The sequence below is a fragment of the Podarcis raffonei genome, chromosome 10 (assembly GCF_027172205.1).
Source record: "Podarcis raffonei isolate rPodRaf1 chromosome 10, rPodRaf1.pri, whole genome shotgun sequence".
NCBI lineage: Eukaryota > Metazoa > Chordata > Lepidosauria > Squamata > Lacertidae > Podarcis > Podarcis raffonei.
The window spans coordinates 23414470-23440889 of record NC_070611.1 but is presented as its reverse complement, the minus strand read 5'-3'; the positions used below and the strand labels follow the sequence as shown (position 1 = coordinate 23440889).

General features: G+C 42.4%; 1 protein-coding gene across 3 annotated transcripts in view; it reads right to left on the bottom strand.

Annotated features, from left to right (window-relative positions):
- The window catches only part of TFEC (transcription factor EC), a 63465-nt gene extending 37590 nt beyond the window's left edge, over window positions 1-25875 (bottom strand). The window contains exon 1 of one of the 3 annotated variants that reach the window (XM_053407392.1): window positions 25689-25875. In XM_053407392.1, the coding sequence (XP_053263367.1) occupies window positions 25689-25781 (93 nt within the window). In that variant the 5' untranslated portion in view covers window positions 25782-25875. The remainder of the gene's footprint in view (window positions 1-25688) is intronic. The other 2 variants (XM_053407391.1, XM_053407390.1) reach the window with 2 other exon arrangements.
- Between the last annotated feature and the right edge of the window lie 545 nt (window positions 25876-26420).

Here is a 26420-nt window from a genome sequence, read left to right as displayed (position 1 = left end):
ATATTTGACAATGAATAATGTATGGCTAATTAGTTTGTGTAAATCTGGAGAGAGAAGAAAAGGAGAAGTAGCAGACGGAGGTAACTTCCTGAACTCTGGCTGGAATTTTGGATAAAGAAGAAGAAGTGACACAGCACTTTCAAGGGGAGGAAACTTCTCCAGTTACCAACAGAAGAAAGGATGGTGAATTAACCCCAAATGTAAAGGCATGAATGCACATGTTATTGCTTTTATTTATTTGTCCGTTCACTGTGTATTGATTTATTTTCACACAACTGCAGCATTTGATTCGCAAATCCTTTGCAATCCCTTTCTTCCACTTTCCCCCTTTATCCCATCCATTCATATGCAACCACAGCCCAGCACATGCCCACACATAAAGGCATTTTTTAATCGCCCAGTTACATTATTTGTTTGGTAACTGTACATTGTAGAAGAAGGGACCAAAACTTTTAATCTGATCTATGCTGAATTATAGAGGGACGCGGATGGCGCTGTGGGTTAAACCACAGAACCTAGGGCTTGCCGATCAGAAGGTCAGCGGTTCGAATCCCCGCGATGGGGTGAGCTCCCGTTGCTCGGTCCCTGCTCCTGCCAACCTAGCAGTTCGAAAACACGTCAAAGTGCAAGTAGATAAATAGGTACCACTCTGGCGGGAAGGTAAACGACGTTTCCGTGCGATGCTCTGGTTCGCCAGAAGCGGCTTAGTCATGCTGGCCAAATGAGCTGTACGCCGGCTCCCTCGGCCAATAAAGTGAGATGAGCGCCGCAACCCCAGAGTCGGTCACAACTGGATCTAATGGTCAGGGGTCCCTTTGCCTTTTTTATGCTGAATTATGCTTTTGAATTATGGTGCTGGAGGAGACTCTTGAGAGTCCCATGGACTGCAAGAAGATCAAACTTATCCATTCTTAAGGAAATCAGCCCTGGGTGCTCACTGGAAGGACAGACCCTGAAGCTGAGACTCCAATACTTTGGCCACCTCATGAGAAGAGACGACTCCCTGGAAAAGACCCTGATGTTGGGAAAGATGGAGGGCACAAGGAGAAGGGGATGATAGAGGATGAGATGGTTGGACAGTGTTCTTGAAGCTACGAACGTGAGTTTGACCAAACTGCGGGAGGCAGTGGAAGACAGGAGTGCCTGGTGTGCTCTGGTCCATGGGGTCACGAAGAGTCGGACACGACTAAACGACTAAACAAACAACAACAATGCTGAATTAACTTCCTGTGTATAAGAATGAAAAAATAGATCTATTGCATATTACCAGCACAATTCAGTTAGGGCTCATGCACACACTTTCCCCTGGGAGAACCTGCAGTTTAGCGCTGGATTGGAACAAATGGCAATCGGGTTTTCTCCAGATTACCGTTTGTTCTGATTTAGTGCTAAAAAGTGGGTTTTCTAAGGAAAAGCAGCCGGGCAAAGGCAAAGCCACTCGAAAGCATTGGACAAGTGGAAAATGACTTGGACTCATGCTTGCTACACATGGTGCAAGCGGAAGTGCAGACGAGCCTTCAGTTTATCTAAACCAGTGTTACCCAAACTTGGGTCTCCAGCTGTTTTTGGACTACAACTCCCATTATCCCTAGCTAGCAAGGCCAGCAGTCAGGGATGATGGGAATTGTAGTCCAAAAACATCTGGAGACCCAAGTTTGGTATCTAAACCAAGGGTGGGGAACAGATGTTGTTTATAACCTACCCTTCACCAGAAAATCTCAGGGCAGGTCACAGCAATATAAAATGCAGCATAGGAAACAATTTAAAACAAATTACAACCACAACTGGTGTGTAGCTCACACTAGTGTCTAAAGCATCTGAAATACTGTCTCCTTTTGGATGTTAAGAACAGCCAGGGAGGACCCTCTTGGTGGAAGTTTGAAGTTTCCAAGTCTTCTTCCAGGGCAACCGAGCATAGAGTGCATGCATATTATTCGATTATATTACATAAGTTGCTTTGAGATTACTTTTCATTTTAAAAAGCAGCTACTAAGTGCCTAATAATAATAATAATAATAATAATAATAATAATAATAATATCAAATGTCCGTAAAGTCAGCATACAAGCTATACACTGAAGATGCAATACTATGGGGACATAATTTTACAACTTAGACTCAGCGGGGGGACAGTCCACTGTCCCTCAGACCTTGTGGGGGCCGGACTATATTTTGGGGGGAAAAATGAATGAATTCCTATGCCCCACAAATAACCCCAGAGATGCATTTTAAATAAAAGCACACATCTACTCATGTAAAAACACCAGGCAGGGCCCACAAATAACCCAGAGATGCATTTTAAATAAAAGGACACATTCTACTCATGTAAAAAAAATGCTGATTCCCGGACCATCCGTGGGGCAGATTTAGAAGGTGGTTGGGCCAGATCCGGCCCCCAGGCCTTAGTTTGCCTACCCATGACTTAGAGGCTGCCACAAAGAATACTCTTTTCATAGTCACCCTCCCAAAAAACATATGAGGATGGTAGAACTACCAAGAGCAGCAGGAGTCAGCAACACTCAGCACATCGGCTAGGACATGCTACATAGGCATGACTAAGGTTCCAACTAGTTCCCTCTCAGCTCTGGAAGGAACCACATCCAAAGAGCGGGGGGGGGGGAGTTTCTTCTAAAGACTAGGCATGTTTGTTAAAGACACAGACCAAACACACTGCATCTGCTACCAAGGATTTTACCTCTGCCTATGGGCAGTAGGCCTGCCAACTTGAATAAGACATTGGGGAGGGCTGGTAAGCCACATTCCACATAATTGATCACAAGACGTAGTGCACATGCACAGCAATTGAATGGCAATGCTCATCAATTTTAGGAGGGGCCTAAAAGGATGTAAGAAATGCTATTTTAACTGCTCTCATGGGGGAAAATAATTCCCTACCAGATGAAAGCAAGATTTAACAGGGAAGAAGGTTCCCAGATACAATGCTGACCTAGGTTCAAAGAGATGTGGGTTCAAGTTCTCACTCTGGCACAAAATTTACCAGTTCACTGTACTCAAGTCATCAGGTCTCTTTTATACTAACGGAGGATAAAATAAGATCATCCTTATACCACCCTGCGGTCCTTGGAATAAGTCTGAGATACAAATATAGATAGATGAGTAATGCATAGTACTCTGTTCTGATCACAAGAACTTAAAATATGGTACAAAGTGATATGTCCCAAAAGATAAAAGAAATTTCACTACTATGAACTTCAACATTTCCATTGTTACTTGAAGTTCTGCCTCTCCTGTGTTAGAAACTGAAATTTCACATGTGACAAATTAACATTTCAGTCTCCAGGCTACCTAAACTTAACTTACATTTTCAATTCCTGCAGCACGACTTTCATGTTAACGACTGAAGTTTCATTTTCACTTCCAAAGGTTCTGCTCACATTGCTGTAGACATTATTTTTCTTCCCCTTCACAAAAAACCATTTTAGTGCTGTTGATTTGACATTTGTGTTTGACAAGAGAGCGAATAGATTGAGATGAACTCTCACACCAAAACACTTCGCCTTTTGCCTGAAGAAAGCCTTCATAACCTCAAACAAAAAGAATAGAGTAAATGGAAAATGGTTGAGCCACTTTAGGTTTGTAACTGGCATGATCATATCTCCTAGAAAATCTTTCCTGATCACCATTTTGAAAAGGAAGTTAGCAAGGAGGAATAGGAAGTTACCATCCTTCACAGTTGTTATATTTCATTGATTTCTAAGCATGCAAAACTGTGACTTGCTGTTGAATGTACTGCAAAAGACAAAAATGCATATCGACAGATAAACTAGAGATTCCTCAGAAATTCCTCCATTTGAATTTATCCTGAGATTTTAGGATTTTAAATTACAGTTGTTATTTATTGAACTGTGCCAAAGGATTAAAAATCCAATAATAATCCACTTTTTATTTTCAGGCTTTGTGCACATGCAGTTTCTCACTGCTTTCAGTTCCTCCTGTTCAGTTGCATCTTTTAATTTTGTCCTGTGTGCAGATGTACTTTTGTGCATCGATAAAACCCTTCGAGGAAAACACAAACTTCATCCAGTGCTGCGCATGGTTGCATCAAGAGGTTCATTTTGGGAAGGGTTTCACCAGTGTGCGGAAACACTTGAGCACAAAGGTAACTTTGAAGGAGGAAATAGATGTGAATGAATTGTTGTTGTTGTTGTTGTTTAGTCGTTTAGTCGTGTCCGACTCTACGTGACCCCATGGACCAGAGCATGCCAGGCACTTCTGTCTTCCACTGCCTCCCGCAGTTTGGTCAGACTCATGTTTGTAGCTTCGAAGACACTATCCAACCATCTCGTCCTCTGTCGTCCCCTTCTCCTTGTGCCCTCCATCTTTCCCAACATCAGGGTCTTTTCCAGGGACTCTTCTCTTCTCATGAGGTGGCCAAAGTATTGGAGCCTCAGCTTCACGATCTGGCCTTCCAGTGAGCACTCAGGGCTGATTTCCTTAAGAATGGATAGGTTTGATCTTCTTGCAATCCGTGGGACTCTCAAGAGTCTCCTCCAGCACCAAAATTCAAAAGCATCAATTCTTCGGCGATCAGTCTTCTTTATGGTCCAGCTCTCACTTCCATACATCACTACTGGGAAAACCATAGCTTTTACTATATGGACCTTTGTTGGCAAGGTGATGTCTCTACTTTTTAAGATGCTGTCTAGGTTTGTTATTGCTTTCCTCCCATGAAGCAGACGTCTCTTAATTTCATGGCTGCTGTCACCATCTGCAGTGATCATGGAGCCCAAGAAAGTAAAACCTCTCACTGCCTCCATTTCTTCTCCTTCTATTTGTCAGGAGGTGATGTGACCAGTGGCCATGATCTTCGTTTTTTTGATGTTGAGCTTCAGACCATATTTTGCGCTCTCCCTTTCACCCTCAATAAAAGGTTCTTTAATTCCTCCTCACTTTCTGCCATCAAGGTTGTGTCATCTGCATATCTGAGGTTGTTGATATTGTGAATGAATGGAGGACCTAAAAATTTCAAAATTCTGCATTTTGAATCAGAAGAAAGGCATCTTAGAATATGGACCAAGGCAACTTACAAAACAACAGTGTAATGTAAGTTGGAAATCTATTAATCTCTTGTAAAAAGTAACTCAATTAAATTAATATCTTGTGTTCAGGTCATAGCGGACCCTGGTCGTGCAGGTAGCTTAAATGACAGACTGAATGTGTAAGAAAATAATCAAAGCACAGTTTATGAGCAGAATTTAGCAAAGAGCGAGTGGACACATGTAAAGCGTGTTCTCCTTCACGGAGAGCACGTGTTGCGGTGGGGGCCGCCAGGACACTCCAAAGTTGGGGGCGGGCTAATTGACCGTTGGCCACTGATGCGATTGGGGCTTCCCTTGTTGTTGGGAAGAAGTTAATGTTGCCATTTGTTGATTGACAGCCAGAAATGCTAAAACTTCTTGCACGAGGCTAGGGCTTCCTCTTTTCGCCCATGCATCGGATTGCCCGTCCCTCCCTAGAATAGGGTTGTTCGCTTTGACCTTGCTATGCCTGTCATGGGGTCGTCTGCTTTGGGGCAGGGGCCCGGTAGGAATTTTGTCCATCTGGCTGATTGGCTGGGGCCATTTGGTTTTTGCCTACTGCGTAGCAAATCGTCACAACTTGTAAGGTTCGTGGTTAGGCATTGGTTTATGGTTTGGTTGGTTGAGGGGCATGGATTGGCTGTGCCTGCCCCTCTAATGCTGCTGCTGCAAGGGATTCCGTTAAAGGAATTGGGGGCTAACTATTGCTTGTCCACTCTGTCAAGGGGGCTGGGCCATAGCAATGAGCTCCTGGTTGCATTTGGGGAGGGCTGAGGGCAGGTTCCCTGCTCCGACGCTACCCCCAAGTGTATTCCCCTATTCTGACTTTCGCATCGTGCGGAATGTCAGTCTGTCCCCCATGGTGGGGGCAGATAGTCGCAACCAATGCCTAAGCAACCACTCACAAATTTGTATTTTAATAAAGTTGTGGCCAAAATTATGCCAAAAATCTTAAACAAAAATTCTGTGTAATGTGTGAGTTATTGGGGTGGCCCTGGGGACCTCGACACGCAACTGCCACGTCAACTAAATCATGCGAATTGGCAGCATTCAAGTAATTTGATGTCCATTCATCATAAAAGAGAACATTATAATGGTATCAGAAATATAGCATATTCGCAAGCACTGATAGTTCCTGGTTGATACTGCAAATCCTATACTCCGCCATTCTGTTGACATTTCTGTGTGCCATCAGAAATCCCTCCCATTTGTGAGATGGTTCAGGTGTTTGAAGGTACCTCTCTCAACAAAGCAGTGCCATATCCTCACTTGCAGCTTCCCATTCTTCTGGTTTTAGTTTTGTGCCTGAGAGCTCCTTTTATTAAAGACATGCATACGTATCTTCTCTCGCATCACTGTGTATAGCAGGGACTGAGCACCTGTCGTCCTCCAGAGGTGGTTGGACTGCAACTCCCATCATCTCTGATCATTAGCAATGCTGGTTGGTGGGGATATTATTTATACCCCGCTCATCTGGCTGAGTTTCCCCAGCCACTCTGGGCGGCTACCAATCAAGTGTTAAAATCAGTACAGCACTAAATATTAAAAACTTCCCTAAACAGGGCTGCCTTCAGATGTCTTTTAAAGATAGGATAGCTGCTTATTTCCTTCACATCTGAAGGGAGGGTGTTCCACAGGGTGGGCGCCACTACCAGGAAGGCCCTCTGTCTGGTTCCCTGTAACCTCACTTCTCGCAATGAGGGAACCACCAGAAGGCCCTCGGCGCTGGATCTCAGTGTCTGGGCTGAACGATGGGGGTGGAGACGCTCCTTCAGGTATACAGGACCGAGGCCGTTTAGTGCTTTAAAGGTCACCACCTGATGGGAACTGCCATCAGCTCAGAGGCGAGAGGTGGAAGAGCAGTTGTGTTACAGGGAGCCTCCAAAGATTGTGCAAAGCAGCTCTTCCACCGGTGAGGAGGGAAGCCACGCCTCCAGTGGGGAAGGGATGCAGGCCTTGGAGGATGCTAAAGAGAGCCGCAACACCGAGCCTGAGCAAAGTGAGGGGGAGGCAGGTACCCCTTTGCCCATGCCCTCTCTGCGCGGTCAGTTTAAGCATAGAGAGCGGAGGCGTAGGATGGGGGTCAAAAGACTGCTATGCTGGGGAAAGTTTAAGGACCACCCACTCCCAGATTCTGCTAGCAACTGAGCAGACATGGAATTGAGACGCTCTGCTCTGTAAAGGTTTTGGACAGATAATAAATCCTTGAAAAGACCAGTGGGAGTCTTGCCTGTTCGCTCTTGAGCAACCACGCCGGCACACATAACAGCGTACAACATTAGGAGGCCAGTAGTTACCCTGTCTCTCGTATACAATAGACTTCATGCCCCTGTGATTTAAAAAAATGTAGAGATTAACCTGTTTAAGGCTCAAACTTTTAGGTTGTTAGGGATTATATTTGCACAAAAGTTCAGATTTCTATTTGTTATGGGAGTACCCTAACAATTTTGACAGTCCTGTCGGTTGTTCTATGTGGTTCCATCATCATCATCATATGTAAAGGATGACATCTGATGGGGATGACAAATGTAAACAGATGCAGGAGACATTTTGCTGAGTTTCTATGAGTTTAGCTAAAAGAGAGAGGAGAGCATATCCCTTGCCCTTTGCCTTTTTACTGATAAAACATGATGATTTTACCCATAGCTAGAGCTGTCTCGCCTGCTCATGTTTATGCAAAATAGGAAATTTTGGAGGAGGAGGAAGAAGAAGAAGTAGTAGGAGAAGAAACGAACACAGTAACATCAGAAGAAAATATCAAAGGGCCTGTCACAACATCTTAAGGCTTTTATCAAAGTAGTGAGGGAATACATTAAAGCAACAATATATGTAGCTTACATGTGACAAGACTACCAACTCAGCCATATGTTTGATGAACATAGGTGGGTACAGGATTAACATGCGTGCTTTGTTTGTGAGCCAGGCTCCAGCTGTCGGCTTACAACTGAGGGGGGAGAAAACTGGCAAAAAGTTTGAAAGATAAAGTTTTCAACCAATGTACTTCGTTTTCTACAATTTTACAGCAGTCAGACAGAGAGAATGTATTACAACAAGCCCCTCACGGCTTTCATCTTCCAAACACAAGCTCTGTTTGAAGTTTAAATGCCACCTTTAAAAAAGATTTGTATTCAGAACATTGTGCAAGAGCATGCGTAAAGGTAAAGGTAAAGGGACCCCTGACCATTAGGTCCAGTCATGGCCGACTCTGGGGTAGCGACGCTCATCTTGCTTTATTGGCCGAGGGAGCCGGTGTACAGCTTCCAAGTCATGTGGCCAGCATGACTAAGCCACTTCTGGCGGTACCTATTTATCTACTTGCACTTTGACGTGCATTTGAACTGCTAGGTTGGCAGGAGCAGGGACTGAGCAACGGGAGCTCACCCCATCGCGGGGATTTGAACCACCGACCTTCTGATTGGGAAGTCCTAGGCTCTGTGGTTTAACCCACAGCGCCACTCGCATCCCTAAGAGCATGCGTAGATAAGCACCAAAGTTTTTTCTAAAGCAATACCTAATTTGATATGCAAGACCCTGTGGAATGGGCAGGGTTTCGACTCTCCTCAGTTTGGTTTTGGGGTTGTTGTTTTTTAAAGAGGACTTGGTCTATCAACAATGTGGTAGGGGCTTCCAGTGAAGGGCAGATCGTATTTCTAAAATGGCTGATGGACTGTCTTTTTGTCACATTTTTGGGAACTAGTGAATGTAAAGGATTGCCAAGCTCCAAGAATGGTGAGCACATGTGTGTCATTTAAAACAAGGAAAGAGAGCACTCAGAGGCAGGGGCACAGCAGGGGTGGGGGGCTTCCGGGGTAATAGCCCCAGGTGCATGGGGGGGCGCACTGGCAGAGTAGCTTGAGGGGGATGCAAGAGGCATGTGCCTTTATGATCAGTCTGTTGTGCCTTCCTATTGAAAAAGTGCATGACTGCCCTTCCTCAGTTTCTTCTGATGTTGTCTCGCCACTCATGGTCACCAGCACAATTCACATTGTGAGCTACCGCAGAAGGATTGTTTCCTAATAAAAACAACAAAAATTGTGTAAGGTTCTTCCCCACTCTTTTCTCTCTCCTTTTTTTGGTATATTTAAGTACTTAGGGAGCCTCACAAACAGATCAGCTGCTATCTCACAAGTGGCCATCTTTCAACAAAGGACAAAATATATGCCAGATCACAGTGAGTTAAGAAAGAGAGCAACAAACAGAGAAAAGGTTTGACTCATTAATTATCTCCTGCTACACACACTTGAAGTACTGACAGGAAGTCCTATTTTTAAACACATTTGTGCAGAGACCCAGCAGAGACCATGACAGCCTTTTCAACAGACGTATGCATTCACATCTTACTACCACTTATGGAATAATGTCACCATTTGTATTGATCAGTCAACAGTCTTTTGAAAAAAAGAAAGCAAAATAAAGCCATGGTATACACTGGCACCAATAATTTAGACTTACTTTTTTAAAAAAAGAAAGTAATTGTATACAGGCTACCTTAGCCATTATGATGGAAAGAACGAAATCATCATAAGGCAATGCAGTGAATTAACCCATCTATATTATCTCTGTCTTTGCCATCAGGACCACAGTAGTTCAACTGTTGGAGCTAACATCTACCATTCAGAAAGCCTAAACATCAGTTGAGGATAAAGGCTTACCTCATTTACCTGGGATTCAGCCTCACTCAGTTTGATAGAACTGACTCTGTGAATAGGGACAGTAGAGAAATTCCCATTTAAAGGCGAACCTATCTAATCCACACTCTCTGAAAGCAACACATGAATAAAAAAAAGCCATCCTTCAAAAGTTGCACTTTTCTGAATTTTGCAATGCAATTCTCCAGTACAAATAAATGCACTTTACACTAGCACAGTTTTTCACATGGGACACTTCGTGTACAGAACGGTTGGGCTGCACAAAACAACAAGCTCCCCTTTTCATAACACTTTGCTTTATTTAAATTAAGAGAATACAAAATATAGAAGAAAAAGTCTGCATTTTTTCCCTGTGGGGGGTGGGGTGGGGAGGTTACATAGAAATAATTTTTTACAATAAATAACTAAGTCATATTAAGTCCACCAAATAACAAAATTATAAAAGCAACAGAAAGCATCATTGCTATTGCGAACATACATACTTTCACACAAACACTTGTACCTGTGTAGAGACAGCTTGAACCTGTGTTCGGTGCAACGTGTGAACAAGTCTTTTGAGGTTCCAGGAGGCCTGCCTTCCTGGCTTTTGACCAACAGCACTGCAATGCCAGCCTTACCCAAACCCACTTACTCCATGCAGCTATATGCAATTCATTCCGAGTCATATTATGTGATGAAAGGCAAATTGCCATTTCCTTCAGCAGCTGTACTCGTAACCTTTTCAGCCATATATTTTAAGGCCAAAGGAACAGCAAAAGATAACATTAGCACTGGGTTTAATTCCATGATTCAGGGGTGGGATAGAAGAACATATAGCAGTAACGTTCTGACGTGTGTGGAGGCCTGAGGGACCTGCTCCCAGGTAAATAAGTATAGGGTAGCAGCATCAATCCTTTGCCAACATCCCAAAAAGCAGGGCTTCTTTTCAGCTGGAACTCAATTACGGCACCTCTCAGGTGGGCGCCATTGCCATTCTAAGAGAACAAGGGTCCAAGGTGAGTTCCAACACCTCTTTTCCTAGAAAAACAGCACTTCCTAAAATGGTTCTTCTCATTAGTAGTCAATACATTGCCTTGCAGTTGTAGTTAGACTCCAACTCCCATCATCCCTGATCTGCTGGCTGGGTCTGATGGGAGATGGAGTCCAACAACAGCTGGAGGTAATGTAAAAAGCTAAAGGTAAAGGACCCCTGGATGGTTACGTCCAGTCAAAGGCAGCTATGGGGTGGCTTTCAGGCCGAGGGAGCTGTCGTTTGTCCACAGATAGCTTTCTGAATCATGTGGACAGCATGACTAAACTGCTTCTGTTGCAACATAACACCGTGACAGAAACTAGAGTGCACAGAAACACCGTTTACCTTCCCGCCACAGTGGTACCTATTTATCTACTTGTACTGGTGTGCTTTCAAACTGCTAGGTTGGCGGAAGCCGGGACAAAGCAATGGGAGCTCACTCCGTCGCGGAGATTTGAACCACCAACCTTCCGATCGGGAAGCCCAAGAGACTCAGTGGTTTAGACCACAGCGCCACCCCCGTCTGCAGCTGGAGGACACCTCATTGGCTATTCCTGTTCTACATGATGGCATGGCTCACCAACAGGCAGCAAGACCATCCAAAGAGCAGGACATTAGTAAGACAACTACTATAAAAAATGGGTCTTAAGCCAAAATCGCTGGTGTAGTTTCTGTGTGTGGGTAGAAAAGTGGGGGGAGAACTGTGACCCCCCCGCCTCCTCCAAGCTCCTACTGGAGCAAAATGATTGCTATGAAGAAGTGCGGAAATCCTGTCCCCTTCTCCCTTCATCGGTCAGTACATGCAATGGAGGCGAACGGTGCAAGACACTGCTGTGTCCTGGCCAGCCAATAATGCCTCTGCTCATTAACCTCAAACAATGGAAAGCAGGAACAGATTTACTCTGCCCTGGGCAGTTGGGGGGAAATGCTACCTGCCCATTTCCCTTTGTTTCATGCATTAGAAATAAGAATTGGAACATAACATGAAAAAGCATCCTGCTGGAAACAATATCTAACCCAACATCTTGTATCCCACAGTGGCCAGTCTGATGCCAATGAGAAGCCCTGAAAATTGGACATGACAGCAGCTGGACTCTCCTGTTGTCATTCTTCACTACTGGTATTGAGAGACATGGTGCCTTTGATAACTGGAGATACTGAATTATTTTTTAAAGAAAAGAAAGAAGAACATTGAAGGCAAGGACCAGAAAGATCCTGGAGGTGCAGAGGTCCAACAAGTCCATGCATAGCTATGGTCCTGATCCGCTACCCAGTTCTATGATTTTTGGTGCCTGTACAACAGACTAGGTTCAGAAATGTTTCCTCATATATTCTAAATAGCTGTTTGGGTAGGACCTATACGTCACCCTGGTGGCTTTCAGATGTTTTCGACTACAACTTTCATGAGCTGCAGTTAGCACAGCTCTCCTAGCTGGGACTGCCGAGAGTTTTAATCCCAAAACTTCTGCAGGGTATACCAGGTTAGGGGAGTTTTCTACATGCCATAAGCACACAATATTTTGTGTACTGCTTCTAGCCACATCTTGTGACAGCATTCTATGTTCATTCAAGTTTTTCAAGCATCACATTTTAATTTTACTGAATACCGCCATTGTTTTCATGTTACAAGCAGCAAGTGAACAGGGGCGTTGACCTCCTAACCTTCCTACCCGGCACATCTTTTTCACAGTTATTTGAACAGATTTTGTTCTATAACTTTAGGTCTGTGCTATTTTATATATGATAAACTTGAAGCAGAGAGCTGTACTTGCTTGTGTGGTCACTTGGAAAAGCCTTTGTAAGGCATAAACATGTCTTTTAGAATCAAGTCCATTGATGTTTCAAATCCAATTACAGCGACATGATTTTTTTTTTTTTAAAAATGCAATGTTTCACATTATGAAATCAATGGTATTAGCATTAAAGATGCTCTCCAAGACTTAAAGCCCAATGATAAGGCTCTCATGTAAACGGAAGAGTTGAAACAATATTCGGGCATGCAGTAAAGGAATTGTTCTGAGTCCTCTTTGAGACAGATGGCAGGACATTTCTTCTGTTAATTCTAAGAATTAAATTTAAAAGAATTAAGTTTTATCACGAAGAATGAAATTAGCATTATTAAATAAAACAGGAACTCTGCAGTTTGGAATTATCCCACAGAAAGGCTTTTTAAAAAGAACTTAAATATGACTCTTTTTGGCTCCTCCAAATGTTCTTGCTTGCTATTTCATGTTTAATTTAACCCTTTGAGCATTTTTGCAGACTACATCACAAATAAGCATTGTGGAAATCAAATAGACAGATAAGTTTTATTAATTCGACTTGGGTAGCGGGTAGGAATATAGCAACCTAGTATCACATTATTAAATATGAAGATAAAGCAGGATTTCTGTTGTTGTTCATAATTTGGTTGCAAATTATTTCAGGGAGTATCTGACATGAAAATGCAAGAAGCTTCTGAATCGGCTAAGGGGTATCTGAGAGCATGTGAGTTAGGAACTCTATATTCCTAGACCAGTGGGGTCCAGAGTAGTTTATCCCAGGGGAAATGAAGACATTTAGGCTGTAACTCCCTACTTGAGATGCTGAGAAAGCAAAGCATCTTTCGAAAGCCTGACATTCAAACGTGAAACTCATCCTAGGTTGAATGGGAGATAAGGTTGCCTCACCAATTTTCACTCCATTGTGAACATTTTGGTCCTCATCTCTCTGCTGTCCCGTGATACCTGCTGAATGCAACTTGCAGAAGGAGGCACAACATAGTTTGCTTCGTCTGATGTTTTCACCCCTATTGTCACGATGCCACCCACATTTAGAGTAGCACTGTCCAGTCTGATCCCACTATACATTGGAGCCCATGGGTGTTTATTGTCTTTTCAAGACTTGTTGTCTTATCAAGACTGTTGAAACTAGGGATGGACAAGTTATCAATGAACACATCACAGAAGCTCGGTCAGCTAATAATCCATTAACCAATGAATGTAACAATACCCCCAAAAATCTCTATTATAATGTAAAGCATGTATAATGTATACCCTCCAACACCTTTTAGGGAACAACTGTGACCCCATCTTCCCAGACGCCATCTTTCCACTTTTCCTTCAAAATAGCAGCCATTTTGGCCACTGTGATCTCATGTGATTTTGCATCACAATTTCCCTCTGAGAAAGTGTTTTTCTGGGGCAGGGCACCCCCAAAAATGGAATGGGCCTTTTTTTGCCCCCAGGACATTTGTGGGTATGATATTGTATCCGACTTACTCCAGGTAGACACATTGAAATAAATGAAAATGACAAACCGAAGTTACTTCAGTGGGTCTATTAAGAATATGCCTTAGTTGGGTTGCAACTCAAGAAACAGAGGGCTTTTGTACGAGGTTGTGCACTCAAGTCGATCAATAGGCTTCAGCATGCTCAACTCTGCATAGGATCAGACCACAACTTTCACTTGTGCTGTCATGGGCCATTTTGTCAGTGTTTGAAAAGGGAAAAGTTTCTGACCTCCTTTTTACTCCTTTGCCTAGTCCTCGGACCTTAGTCGGCACAGAAGAGTCTTTGAGGAAAGTATTCTTGCAGAGTATTGCTGCTTTTATTCTTAAAAAGTCTTCTTCTCCAACCATGACCGGCAGCTTTTACACACACCAAACGCAACCAGTTTTCTACCATCCCACCAACCCACACCAAACACTAACACTGACCACTCTATATATACAGGTACAATTTGGTGAAAGGTTGCGTGAGTCATTGTAGGCCGCTGACTCATGCTGACTTAGTTCTTTTAGCATTAAAGAAACAGCGGCCAATTTTTAGCCATGACACATTCCTCCAGGGAACACACCCTTTACTAAATGTCATCTTTGGCCACTGCTTCATGACACTGCTACCCTGTTTGTGGGGTACCAGTTCTTCACATGCCATAACCTTATACAGGGTAATTTTACAGTGTTATCATCTGGGATGGTGTGGAACCTGTCCCCCTCCATTTTTCAGGCCATAAGCTGTAATACTTTGGGAGTGCTATATCTCTAGCCACCATGCTGGTTCTAAAGTAAAAAGGTAAAGGTAAAGGACCCATGGACGGTTAAGTCCAGTCAAAAGTGACTATGGGGTTGCGGCGCTCATCACTCTTTCAGAGCTGGCGTTTGTCCACAGACAGCTTTCTGGGTCATGTGGCCAGCATGACTAAACCACTTCCGGTGCAACAGAACACCATGATGGAAACCAGAGCACACGGAAATGCTGTTTACCTTCCTGCCACAGCAGTGCCTATTTGTTTACTTGCACTGGCATACTTTCGAACTGCTAGGTTGGCAGGAGCTGGGACAGAGCAACAAGAGCTCAACCCGTCATGGGGATTCGAACCGCTAACCTTCTGGTCGGTAAGCCCAAGAGGCTCAGTGGTTTAGACTACCGCACCACCCACATCCCTATACAGTTTTATACAGTGGCTGGCTCAGTGTGACCTCTTCAAGAAATCTGATTCAGTATACCTGAGTGTGATAGCCAATGTGTTACCAAAAAAAATAATAATAGCAACCCCCCAAATAATAAAATAACCAGTCATTTGTGTCACACAACTTCAACTGGTGTTCTAATATCACACACTGTGTGCATATATACACTTGTTTTTCATGATCTATGTAGAAGCTGGTGTAGTAAACTGCATTGTTTCACAAAATGATTCTCTCCGCCTAGCCATTAATCTTTTAAACATCTCGGCCATATACCATCTTATGCAGTACAAATGTAACAGTCATCTAAAGAAAATGGATTAACCGTTACATGTAGTTAAGAAAGCTTTGCGAAATGTATACTCTGAAATTACTAATTTGAAGTGAAAATAAATCTTATGCTTTAACAAAGATCAGCTGTGTAGGTCTAGAAATAAATATGTTGAGCTCTATACCATAATTGCTCAGGGACATAAAATTTCACTACGCTATATTTAGAACTTGCTTTAAATAGAGTTCCAGCCCAAAGATTATAGAATGAAAATAATTAAGAGGATGGCTGTAGTGTAATTTGTACAGAACAAAGGAAAAGAGGGAGAGTGAATCTTAACCATCTAAATCGAGAAACCAGAAGTTCTATTTATTATCCTTTTATCTGAGTTAAGTGGTAGCATTTCAGATTTCCCAAAATTAACATTACAACCTGACAGTGGATTGCAATCTGGTGAATGATTTTATTCCGATTTCTATCTCTAAATTATTTCTCCAAATCTGACAATGTCCAAGTTACATGGTGTGCATATAAAGATACTTTATTCTCTTATGCTCTTTTAGGATTCTTGGATCCCGGTCTTCCTAATCTTTGTATTTTTCCTCAGTGAATTATATACATGCTATATACATGAATGGACCAAATGCTTCGTTTGGCCCAAACACTTGGACTTGTGGGAAAGAACATGGAGACCTGATTGTTTTTCTAAAGAGAGGTCACAGAAACAGGACGTTATGTTCGGGATTGAGAAAAGACTTCCATATTAGAATGTGATAGGCGAGGCAGACCCATTATGCACTAGGTTCTGAGCAGGTGGGCCACTTTTGCTTACCAAGATGAAGAAGGGGAGGGGAGACATGGTGCAAATGTACTGTCAGAATCAATAATGATCCAACTGCCAGGAAACTGGTGTAGTGTTTCTGCCCCTTTGAAAGGGGACACATAAGAAAGGCAACTGATTTGTTGGTGGCAAATATCTGTTGATGGCAGTGATAGACAAGTCTAGCATGAACTGTGATATATTGTCAGGCTTCAGGGAATCGGCTCCCCCCCCCCCCCCCGCCCTTGGCAGTAGATAAACAGAACAAAGGAAAATGAGTCTTCTTACCAGTTAGAAACTTTAATGATTACAGCGAGAGAACAAAGAATCCATTTCCTAGGAATGGCGGTGCTCCCAATTAAGGGCTCCACCCACTTCCTCCCTAGTCACCCATGTCACTACTGCTTCCTGTAATCTGAGCTCGTAATCTCTGTGCTTTCTTTTCCACCACCTTATCAGCTCCTCTTCTTGGGAGAGGAGAGGAATGCTTTCCAGAGACAGTGAATCTGTTAACTCTCGCTCTCCCACTGCTTCTTCTCCTAGCTGTTCCCCATCCAGTATTTCCCAGCTTCTGCCTTCTGAACTATGTCCCTCTGCAAACCACTGTTCCAAATCTATACTGCTCCTGGGAAGATTCAGGATCCTGATCAGGATCAAGGGGAGGGGGAGGCTCCCACAATTCCTCCTCAGCGCAGCCCTCCTCAGCACGGTCCCTGACATATATGGGGGAGAGGGGACAACAACCCATATCTGATAAAAGCAGAAGACAGACTTGAGCAGAATAATCCAGTTGCAGTAGAAAAGAGAATCTGAATCTGGAAAAACTTTCTAACAGTAAGAGCTGTTCAATGGTGGGACGGGCTCCTTCTGGAGGTTGTGGACTCTCCTTCCTTGAAAGTTTTTAAGCAGAGGTTGAACTAGATGGCCCGTTGGTTTTTCCCCCCAACTCTGCAATTCTATGATTAGACACTGAGAGCCATTGCAAATTTCAGCTTGGTATCTTTAGTGACAAGCACTGTTTCAACACCGAAAGGCAAATGTGCAATGTTGACTTTTCCTTTTCACACGCTATCACAGTTTCCGTAATTAAAATGTCTTAAATATTGTCACATCAGAGGTAAAAGAGACGAGAGGGAGGGAAACGTTGTGTATGTGGTGCAAGATCCAGAAATGTTAAAATGTCAGTGGTGTCCTCAGGATACTTTAACAAGCTGGAGTAAGCGAGAAGGGAGGGTCACTATTTTTATGCTTAATTAAAAACAAATTTAATTTTAGAAAATATAAAAAAATCTCCATGACTTGCTTAACCCTGATTAGTTAGGGTGCACCGCAGTAGCGATGGATTTACAATGGTTTAATTGTAATTCAAGATCTCTGGGCAGCTGGCACTGAAAATAGCATGTTAACCAATCAGCCCCTGTATCAAAGCAAATGCTGTACATTTCATTATGGCTTGAGCATGTGCATGTAAATTAATTACTGCTTTCTTAATTAGAGATTCAATTAGAGACTTCCTAATCCCAGAACCAGCATTTACTCTGTGTTACAAGACTGTGAGCTGAGGAGCCCCACCTTAGTACAGCTACTCTTGAGTTTATCAGTAACCACACTATTTCCGACTGGTGCTGAGCACTGGTTTCAAATTCTCAACCCATGTATTCACAGCAGAAGCATGCATTTCCACTGACTTCACATATGATGGGGTGCCATTTTTCCTACATGGAAACTATAAAGCAGGGTTGGGGAGAAGTCGAGCAGAGGGCTAGAGCAGATATAATTCCCACCATTCTGACAGCTGGCCATTCTGACGAGAGCTGAGTGATGGATGTTCAACAACATATGGAAGGCTGCAGGCTCCGCAACCCTGGTCTCAAAAACCCACTGCCAGTAGTAAAAGTATGTGTGTGAAGTGTCAGGAGCTCAGTCTACACTTGAGTAGGACCCTGGCAGAGACACATGCCTGACTGGCATGTTCTCTCCCTCCTGGTCGATCGTTCGGGAGCTTCAAAAGCCTTCTTCAGCCCGAACATCACAGCGACCAATGCCAACAGACAGCAGCACACTTAGGAATCAGCAGAGTCTTCGCAGTTGCGTGACAGACCTCAGCAACTCAGCATTTTGGCTAATCTACTTTATTTACATATAAGCACACACAGAGCACTGCAACATGGCTCCCTCGCCCATTAAAGACTGCCAATGTGAATACTCTCAACAAAATCATGAGAAAGTTTCCCCCCTCACAACGTTCCCCCTTCCCCAAGAAAAAAAGAGGCATTTCCTAAACATTCTCCACCATTTTTCGTGGCAACCACCATTCCCCCCCCCCCGCAACATCCCATAACAATGAATTGTAGGGGGTGCAAAATGGTGGCCAGGCTGACAACACAGAGAGGGGGAAAGAGAGGGCTATTCTGCTGCCACTGCTACCTGTAAGCCCACCCCTAAGAAACCATTGGTGAATTTCTCTTCTCCCTGAAGAATATTGGACAAAGCAGTTCCCATCTGCTTAGGGCAGGGAATTTTGGAGAGGTCATTGTATTTCAGGTCCAACAACAGCATAGGTGAACCCATTGTCATCTTCCTCAACCGAAACCATCACAAGAAAGTCTCAATGAAATACAGATATACTATAGATTGTATATATATATAGACCAAACATATTTGGGAAGTTTCCCTTTCGCTGAATAATGCATAAAGTAGAAGAATGGCTGATAAAGATGATGGACTATGTCAAATTGGTGAAAGTGACTGGGGAAATCAGATATCAAGAGGACAATAAGTTTAATAAAGAATGGGGAAATTTTTAAAGTTACCTCAAAAAACACTGTAAACAATTGAAAACATTGGCAGGATTTTAAAAACACTTGCAATGAAGCGAGAATTATGTTAAAAATTGAGGTTTAAGAAAATATGGGAAATATGATACGATGCAGTTTGAAAAGAATATTTGGGGAAACCACGGAAGGGGATTCAGAGAATCCTAGTTGTAAAACGCTTATGATTTGTGTCTGATGAAAAATATTAAAAGTTAAAATGAATAATGCACAAAGCAAATCTCAGTCACCATCTCCCAGCTTAACCTACTGCACAGGAAGGGCCCTAACTTGGGCCCCACAAGTGGGTGCCCAGTGCGCACACACACACTGTGTCGTGATGTGATGACATCACACATCATGACATCATGACATCACATGCGACGGTGCAGCATTCACGCTCCAGCACCATGGTGGTGACTGGACCAGGGCCTGCACCTCTGCTGCAGTGGCTTGAGGTGGAGGTGCAGGACACGGCACTGGAACGCAAGAGGTAAGGCAGTGGCTGCGGTGCGTGGCAGGTGGCAGCAGCCATAGAGGTGGCAGGCAGCAGCGGCGCACGGCATGTGGCATGCAGAGGCAGTGGGCAGAATCAGTGGGGTGGGGGAGACTGGGTACCCACAGGCACTCACAACAACAAAATTGTGGGAGCCTGGGAGATGATGGTGCTCACAGTCTTCTTGTGAGGATAAAATGGGAAGAAGGAGAACCATACGTGCCGCCTTGAACGCCTTGGAATAATGGTAGTGCATAAATGTAGCAAATAAATAAATATCCATCTGGAAATAATAACATTCACCCCACCCCCCAGGAATAAACAGCATCCCATAAAGTGGAGAGGGGAACCTCCAACCCATGGACTGACTTTGACCATCCAAACTCTTGACACTCTCGCAAGGCCTCCCTGAGTGCTTTTGCTTGGCTGAAACATGCCCATGAACTGCAATCATGCCCCTTAGTTACCAGAGGAAGAGAAGGCAAGAGTCACCTCACTTGTCCTTCCCCAATTGCCTCTGGCCCCACCTTGGAAGTTTGCCCACAATACAACACAACCCTGAATTCCCCCACCTATCCCTGCCATATCTAAGTAATAAATAATAATAATAATAATAATAATAATAATAATAATATTTTTTTATTTATACCCCGCCCTTCCTGCTTCAGAAAACCGGGCTCAGGGTGGCTAACAGCAAATTTAAAACACTTAATTGATGCAACAAAAAACAGCATAAATACAGTATAAACCATGAATAACAATAAATTCAGAATTCAATTTAGGGGGGAAATCCATCCAGTAAACATTAGATGATCACCAGGGCTAGCTGGCTAAATTAGTCCTATTTGGGCCAGCGAGGAGACCAGGGAAGAATTAGCTGTGGGATCCCAGAGCGGGTAATCTTCATAAAAAGGGGAGGGGGAGGGAAGGAAGGGGAATAAACAATCAGGCTAAGTTCTTCATGCAGACACCAAACAGGAGAGCGAGTGTGGTAAGAAAGGGACTCCCTGACCTTGCAGAAAAATCATTGGGGGTGGGGGGTGGGGTTCAGAACAATCATGTCTCCTTGGCCAAATCCTGGGAAAAGGTGGGCAAGAGTCACTCATGCATGCTGCCCTCAAGCTGACCAGTTGGGTCAGGGTAGCAACTATCATAGCTAAGCTGGTTCAGTTGGTAGAGCATCTCAGGGCTGTGGGTTTGAGCCCCATGTTGGGCAAAAGATTGCTGCATCGCAGGGGGCTGGACTCGATGACCCTTGTGATTCCTCCCAATTCTACCATTTTATGCTGGGAGATAAGGAATGTTGATTCCATCCTGCACTTCCAGAGTGAGGAGAGGGGGAATTAACCTCAAAGGAAGCTTTCTCGGAGGTTAATTCTACACGCACACACACACACAGAGAGAGAGAGAGAGAGAGAGAGAGAGAGAGAGAGATTCATTGTGTCGGGAAGGAATAAAAAGAGATCTGTCCCTTCATTCCCCTTCTTTTCCGGCGCTCAATTGAAGTATAACTAAAGTGTGTTTTAAAAGAGGCCTCGGCATCTTAACAAGAGGTCAGTAGACATAAGTGGTGAGCACTTTTTTAAAAAAGTATCAAATAAAGTTGTTTCATTTTATCTTAAAACTATCACAGTTAGTTACTGAAGCCTGCCACCCTAAACTCCCTTACAAGGAAGTATAATCCCTTCTGTGTAAGCTTACATAGGATTGCATTGCTGAAATCTAGGGACTTAAATATTAAATACAACATATTCTGAAGGAATGCCAACCTGAAAAAAGTTGTGTGTTGCTTGGTTTATTTTTAAACGGTGACAATAATGATGAAATAGCTTTATTCAATTCATTAAAAAAAAAGGGATATTTATCAGTGTTATTGCTTTAGATGTGAAAAATGCTCAGATACGTACTGGCAGGCTGCCTCCAAAAGTAATAGCATAATAATATTCAAGATACCTGACAAAATTAATACAGGATGAGATGACTCTTTCATCACAGCAGGAAAACTCAAAGGGGGGAAAAAACCACTGTCCTGAATATGGATCAAGGTTTTGTGCATTTAAAAGGGCAAGCCAGTCAGGTACATGGTGATGCAGAAATGTTTATCTTAGACTGAGATTAAGACGTGCTGTCTGAGTACGCAGCAGCCCTTAAAATGCAATGATGTCCTTGGAATTCTGAATAATTTTCATAATCAAAGACATATACCATCCCGCACTGCAAGATAAACTTCCTACATTACATTTAGAAGACATGAACGTACCTCTGCATTATAGCATGTCTAAAATCCTCTTAACACATATGGGTCATATTCCAGACCCTCCAAGTGTCCCTATTTTTCAAGGGCAGTCCCAAATTTACAGAAGCCATCCCGGTTTCTGATTTGATCCCAGAATGTCCCACTTTTCCTTAGTTTGAACCTGATTTCATCGGAGAAATGTTGGAGGGTACGGAGTTATGCCACCCTTGAGCCAAGGAGATAAGTAACTATACACCCCTCTGAAGACATCTGAAAGCACACCTGTATATGAAAGCTTTTTAAAATTTAATGCTTTATTACATTTTTATATATGTTGGAAACTGTTCAGAGTGGCTGGGGCAACCCAATTAGAAGGGTGGGGTATAAATAATAGAATTATTATTATTATTAGGAGTATTTAGGGCATCCCTATTTTCATCAGGGGAAATGTTGGAGGATATGATATTCCAGTCCTCTCCTTACAATCTGTTGAGCATGCAGAAAGGAGTCCTTGAATAGATATTTCAGTGTCTGGAACATAAGAAACTTGTATGCACAGCCCTGTAGAGGAGAAGCATGGGTGGTACTACATACAGAAAGCGCAGGCAGGTATCCCCTAGCAGAGAACTGTCAGTATCCTGTAATGTCTACATGCTCATCGAGCCCCTCCTGCATGCAAAAATATGCCCAACGTGTATTTGCCTTCAAGGAGAATGCTGAGAAACCAGAGTCTTTTTTGGAGAGAGCAGTACTCTTCACCATTTATATCTGAATAAGATTTCAAGCGTTAGGATGAGATGCAGGGCCACTCCTGCAACACACAGTAGTTATAAAAAACTAAGAGCCCAACACGATGCTAAACGTGTTGTTAGGACATTAGCTAGTGTTTAGGTAGATAGATATAGATAGATAGATGATAGATAATAGATAGAGATGATAAATGATAGATAGATATAGATGATAGATAAATATAGATATATATGATAGATAGCTAGATAGAGATAGATGATAGATAGATGGATATAGATAGCTGATAGATAGATGACAGATTAGGTAGATAGATAGAGATAGAGCCATTGCAAGGGCCCCAATTTTTATCAGGATCATAGCATGCAGGGAAGGGAGGTTTAACCCTTTCCCTGCTCACCATGATCCCAATGAAAATCCTCCCCTTGCTGCTGTTAGCCCTTCTTTGTGAGGGAGAAATTGTCATTTGAGTAATGTAGGGGGGAGGGTTAAGCCTCCTACCTCCATACAATACAATACTGATGGAAATAAGTCCCATTGATGGGCTTCCTAATGAGGTGTTTAGCATCGCAACTAGTTTGGCTGTAAAGTGTATATAACAAAAGAAGAAAGCAAAAAAACCCAGCATGGATACAGGTGAGTAACAGAGAAGTCTAGTCGTAAAGTCAGAGGAACTATTTGCAAGATGCCAGCTTCAGCTGCTGTCAATTATTTTCCCCTTCTAACAAAGATATAAGTCTTCAGTCTTTTTGTTATGCACACCATAACATATGAATGCAAAATCATTCAACTAAAAATTGAGGATGAATTTCAGAAAGAATCATGCAACGGAAGGGATTTAGAGTAAACAAAAAGGCATTTCAAACTGTTCAATAGCCCTTCTCATTAAAAGCCACATATTTGGAGAAGGAGAAAAGATGGGGGGTTTTGGTGTTTTTTTTAAAGTATGACACCTGCCCATAGGTGGCATGCCATAGCGCAGCTCCTTTGATGTGCAGTGCTTCTCAAATGGGAGAAATCGCTGATATGTATTGCAATATTTAAAGCTTAATTCACAGCTCATAAGTGACAATATTGAAATCAACTGTTGAATGCTGCAACTGGAAATTTAAGAAGCCCAGCTGTTCTAACTTCTGGCCACCCTTGTCTTTGAATGTGACCACTGCACATTCTTCAAAGATTTGGTTACTTTCATGCATCAGAAGTAAGTTATTAATGTCATATTAATAGTGCAATCCTATGAATGTCAGCTCATTACTCATGAGTCTCATTGAGTTCAATGGGACTGCATTACATGGGAAAGTTTCAATGCTTCCCTCTGAAAATGAGCTTTCCATGCCAGTTTTTCTGGTGCAGGTTTTGAGATTCTTTTCATTCCAAACAATAAATTTCAGACAAGGAGCTGCAGCAATTTTCAAAGAAGAAAAAACATTTATGCATATGATCATTCGCTATAATTTGATTTATCCAAACAAAGGGGGAGATCAACCAAAATATTTGAGTTGCCAGAAACTAGCAAAAGAGAAAGAAAAGTGTGTTAATGGCTGATTCACACATATGCACATTTTATTCGATTTCATGATGACTGCCAGCTGAAATGTGTGAACTAGAAAATTATTGTGCTTGAGATAATATATGCAGCGATGGGGAAGTTCTATCACATTATATGCATAAGTCATCATCATGTTGCAGTCATCAATTGATAAGCTTGCATGTGACAACTAGCCATAAGTTGCAGAAACTTACAGTGATATAAGACTGAGTGTTTAGATCAGGAAAGGGATGTTATGACTGCATGTTGTGTAAACCATTTAGAGAGCGAAAGTAATATTATACATAAACAGATCAGATAAAGGAAATTGTGTATTTTTTCATTCAATGAATATAATTAAATGTACTAACGGCAAGCTCCTAGTTAATTATTAATGTTTCTGGTTCTATGCAAAATTATACATTGTAGTGTGTAACATAATGCAGCAGGAAAGTAATGTAAAGATGCTTTTAAAAAAATAAATAAAAAATAGTATTTTATAGCTTATTCCACATCATTTTACATCATTCACATGGTACTATTGTCTAGAGACAAAAGCTGTGCTGGTAGCTATTTCACAGAAAGCCTTATCCAAAGTTTATTGCAATCGACTGAAGTTTCATTGACCTGATTCCTAAGATCTTTGAATTACGTCATCCAATCATTGAACTAAGGCTGATTCTTAAACATTTCACAATATATATTCTGCAACTGTTTCACATGCGATACATCGAGTTTTATACTTCCCGCTTCTGTAAATCCAATGAAAAGGCTACTTTGATTAGAATGTATATTTACGAATAGATCCCTTCCATTTTCTACTCTGTAATAATAGCATTTATACACGTCAGACAAGCAAATGCATTTTAGCATCACATATGAAAATTTCCTAAGCCTGCTCTTGAACGAACAATGTTTTGCTGTGCATGCATTATAAACAATCATATTTCTTCTTTAAAAAGTCCAGTTTATGGTACAGTCCTGATAATGACAGCATGCCTCATAAACTAGGGAAACCAAAATATAACGTCACACAGATGTTGGTTTTCCCCAGCTCCCCAAGCTATTCAGTAACTGATCAAAATTGATCAATATTTAGCCAAGAAACTGGAACAAAATAACCTTTTGAATGACATTCACAGAGCTTTATAAAGTTAACAGTACACATTATATACTCATCCAAAACGAATACTAAGAAGTCTGCCCTAGCTTTCCAATCTCCCTTGCCTTTTCTTCATCCAAAGTTATCCCACATCATTAGCGATGGTGGTAAATGGTGGCCACAGCAGTACCTTCCGAAGCCAGAAAAGATTTTCTTTTCCTGCAAATATTTAAGCATTTTCTATTTCTAGTTGGGCGAAAAAACAAAACCAAACAAAATCCAGTGGGGGGGGGGGAATGGAACCACCCGTAATCACATTTATGGAGCAAATCAGCCCTTTTAGGGACCGATAAATGCTTCCAACAATAAACGGCCATTATTGGCAAATAAATAGTGACTTGCACCTGTGACACATGGCGTCCAGCATTCAGCCTCATTCATTATATTGGAAGGCGCACTTTCTATCTCTTCCTCTCTATCCCTGATGCTATAATAAGACAGCTTTAATTGGAGCTATACATACCTGCCCATACCAACTGTATTCCAGCATTGTGACTTGTAGGGAAAGCCAAACCTTAGAAAACTCGGAAAAGTTTGTGAATACCCACTGTTTCATTAAGTGCAAAGCTAATGCCTTGCACCGCTCCTTTCCCTTTCAAGCGAGTGTGCGCCAGTCCACAACTTTTTTTTTTACTTTTTTTTTACTGAGCCACCAGTACTGCTACAATCCCAGCTTTGTTGAAGTGTTGTACTCTTGCAGCTAAAACCTGTTGATAATGAACCTGAACCCATTATTTTGAGTCAATGAATTGAAAGAAATAGGGCAAAGAATGAAAGCCACAGGGCCAATTACCAGCATTCTTTGATGTATTACTTGCTAGCACACACCAAATCACTTTGTGTCTTTGTCTTGATCCTCTCTGTTATTCATTAATTATTCTGGAAGGGTTAGAGTTCAGATAGCTAATTGCGCAGACAGTCTTTCTTGGTGGGGATTCTCCCTACGCTGACACTTTTCCCAACTGTGCCCAACCACCTTGTATTATGCCAATTAATCCAATTCTTGGCATTTTTGTACAACCTTCCAGGCTCTTTTTAAAGTTATGCCTAAAATGTTTTCTCACTCCCCAGTCAGAAGGCGAAGCTGCTTGAAGAACTGACTAGATAATCAAGACTTGAAGGAGCTACCTGGTTCTCTCTTTTTTTGCTACAACAACCAACCTACTGCTCTGGAATTTGTTGACTGAGTCATATT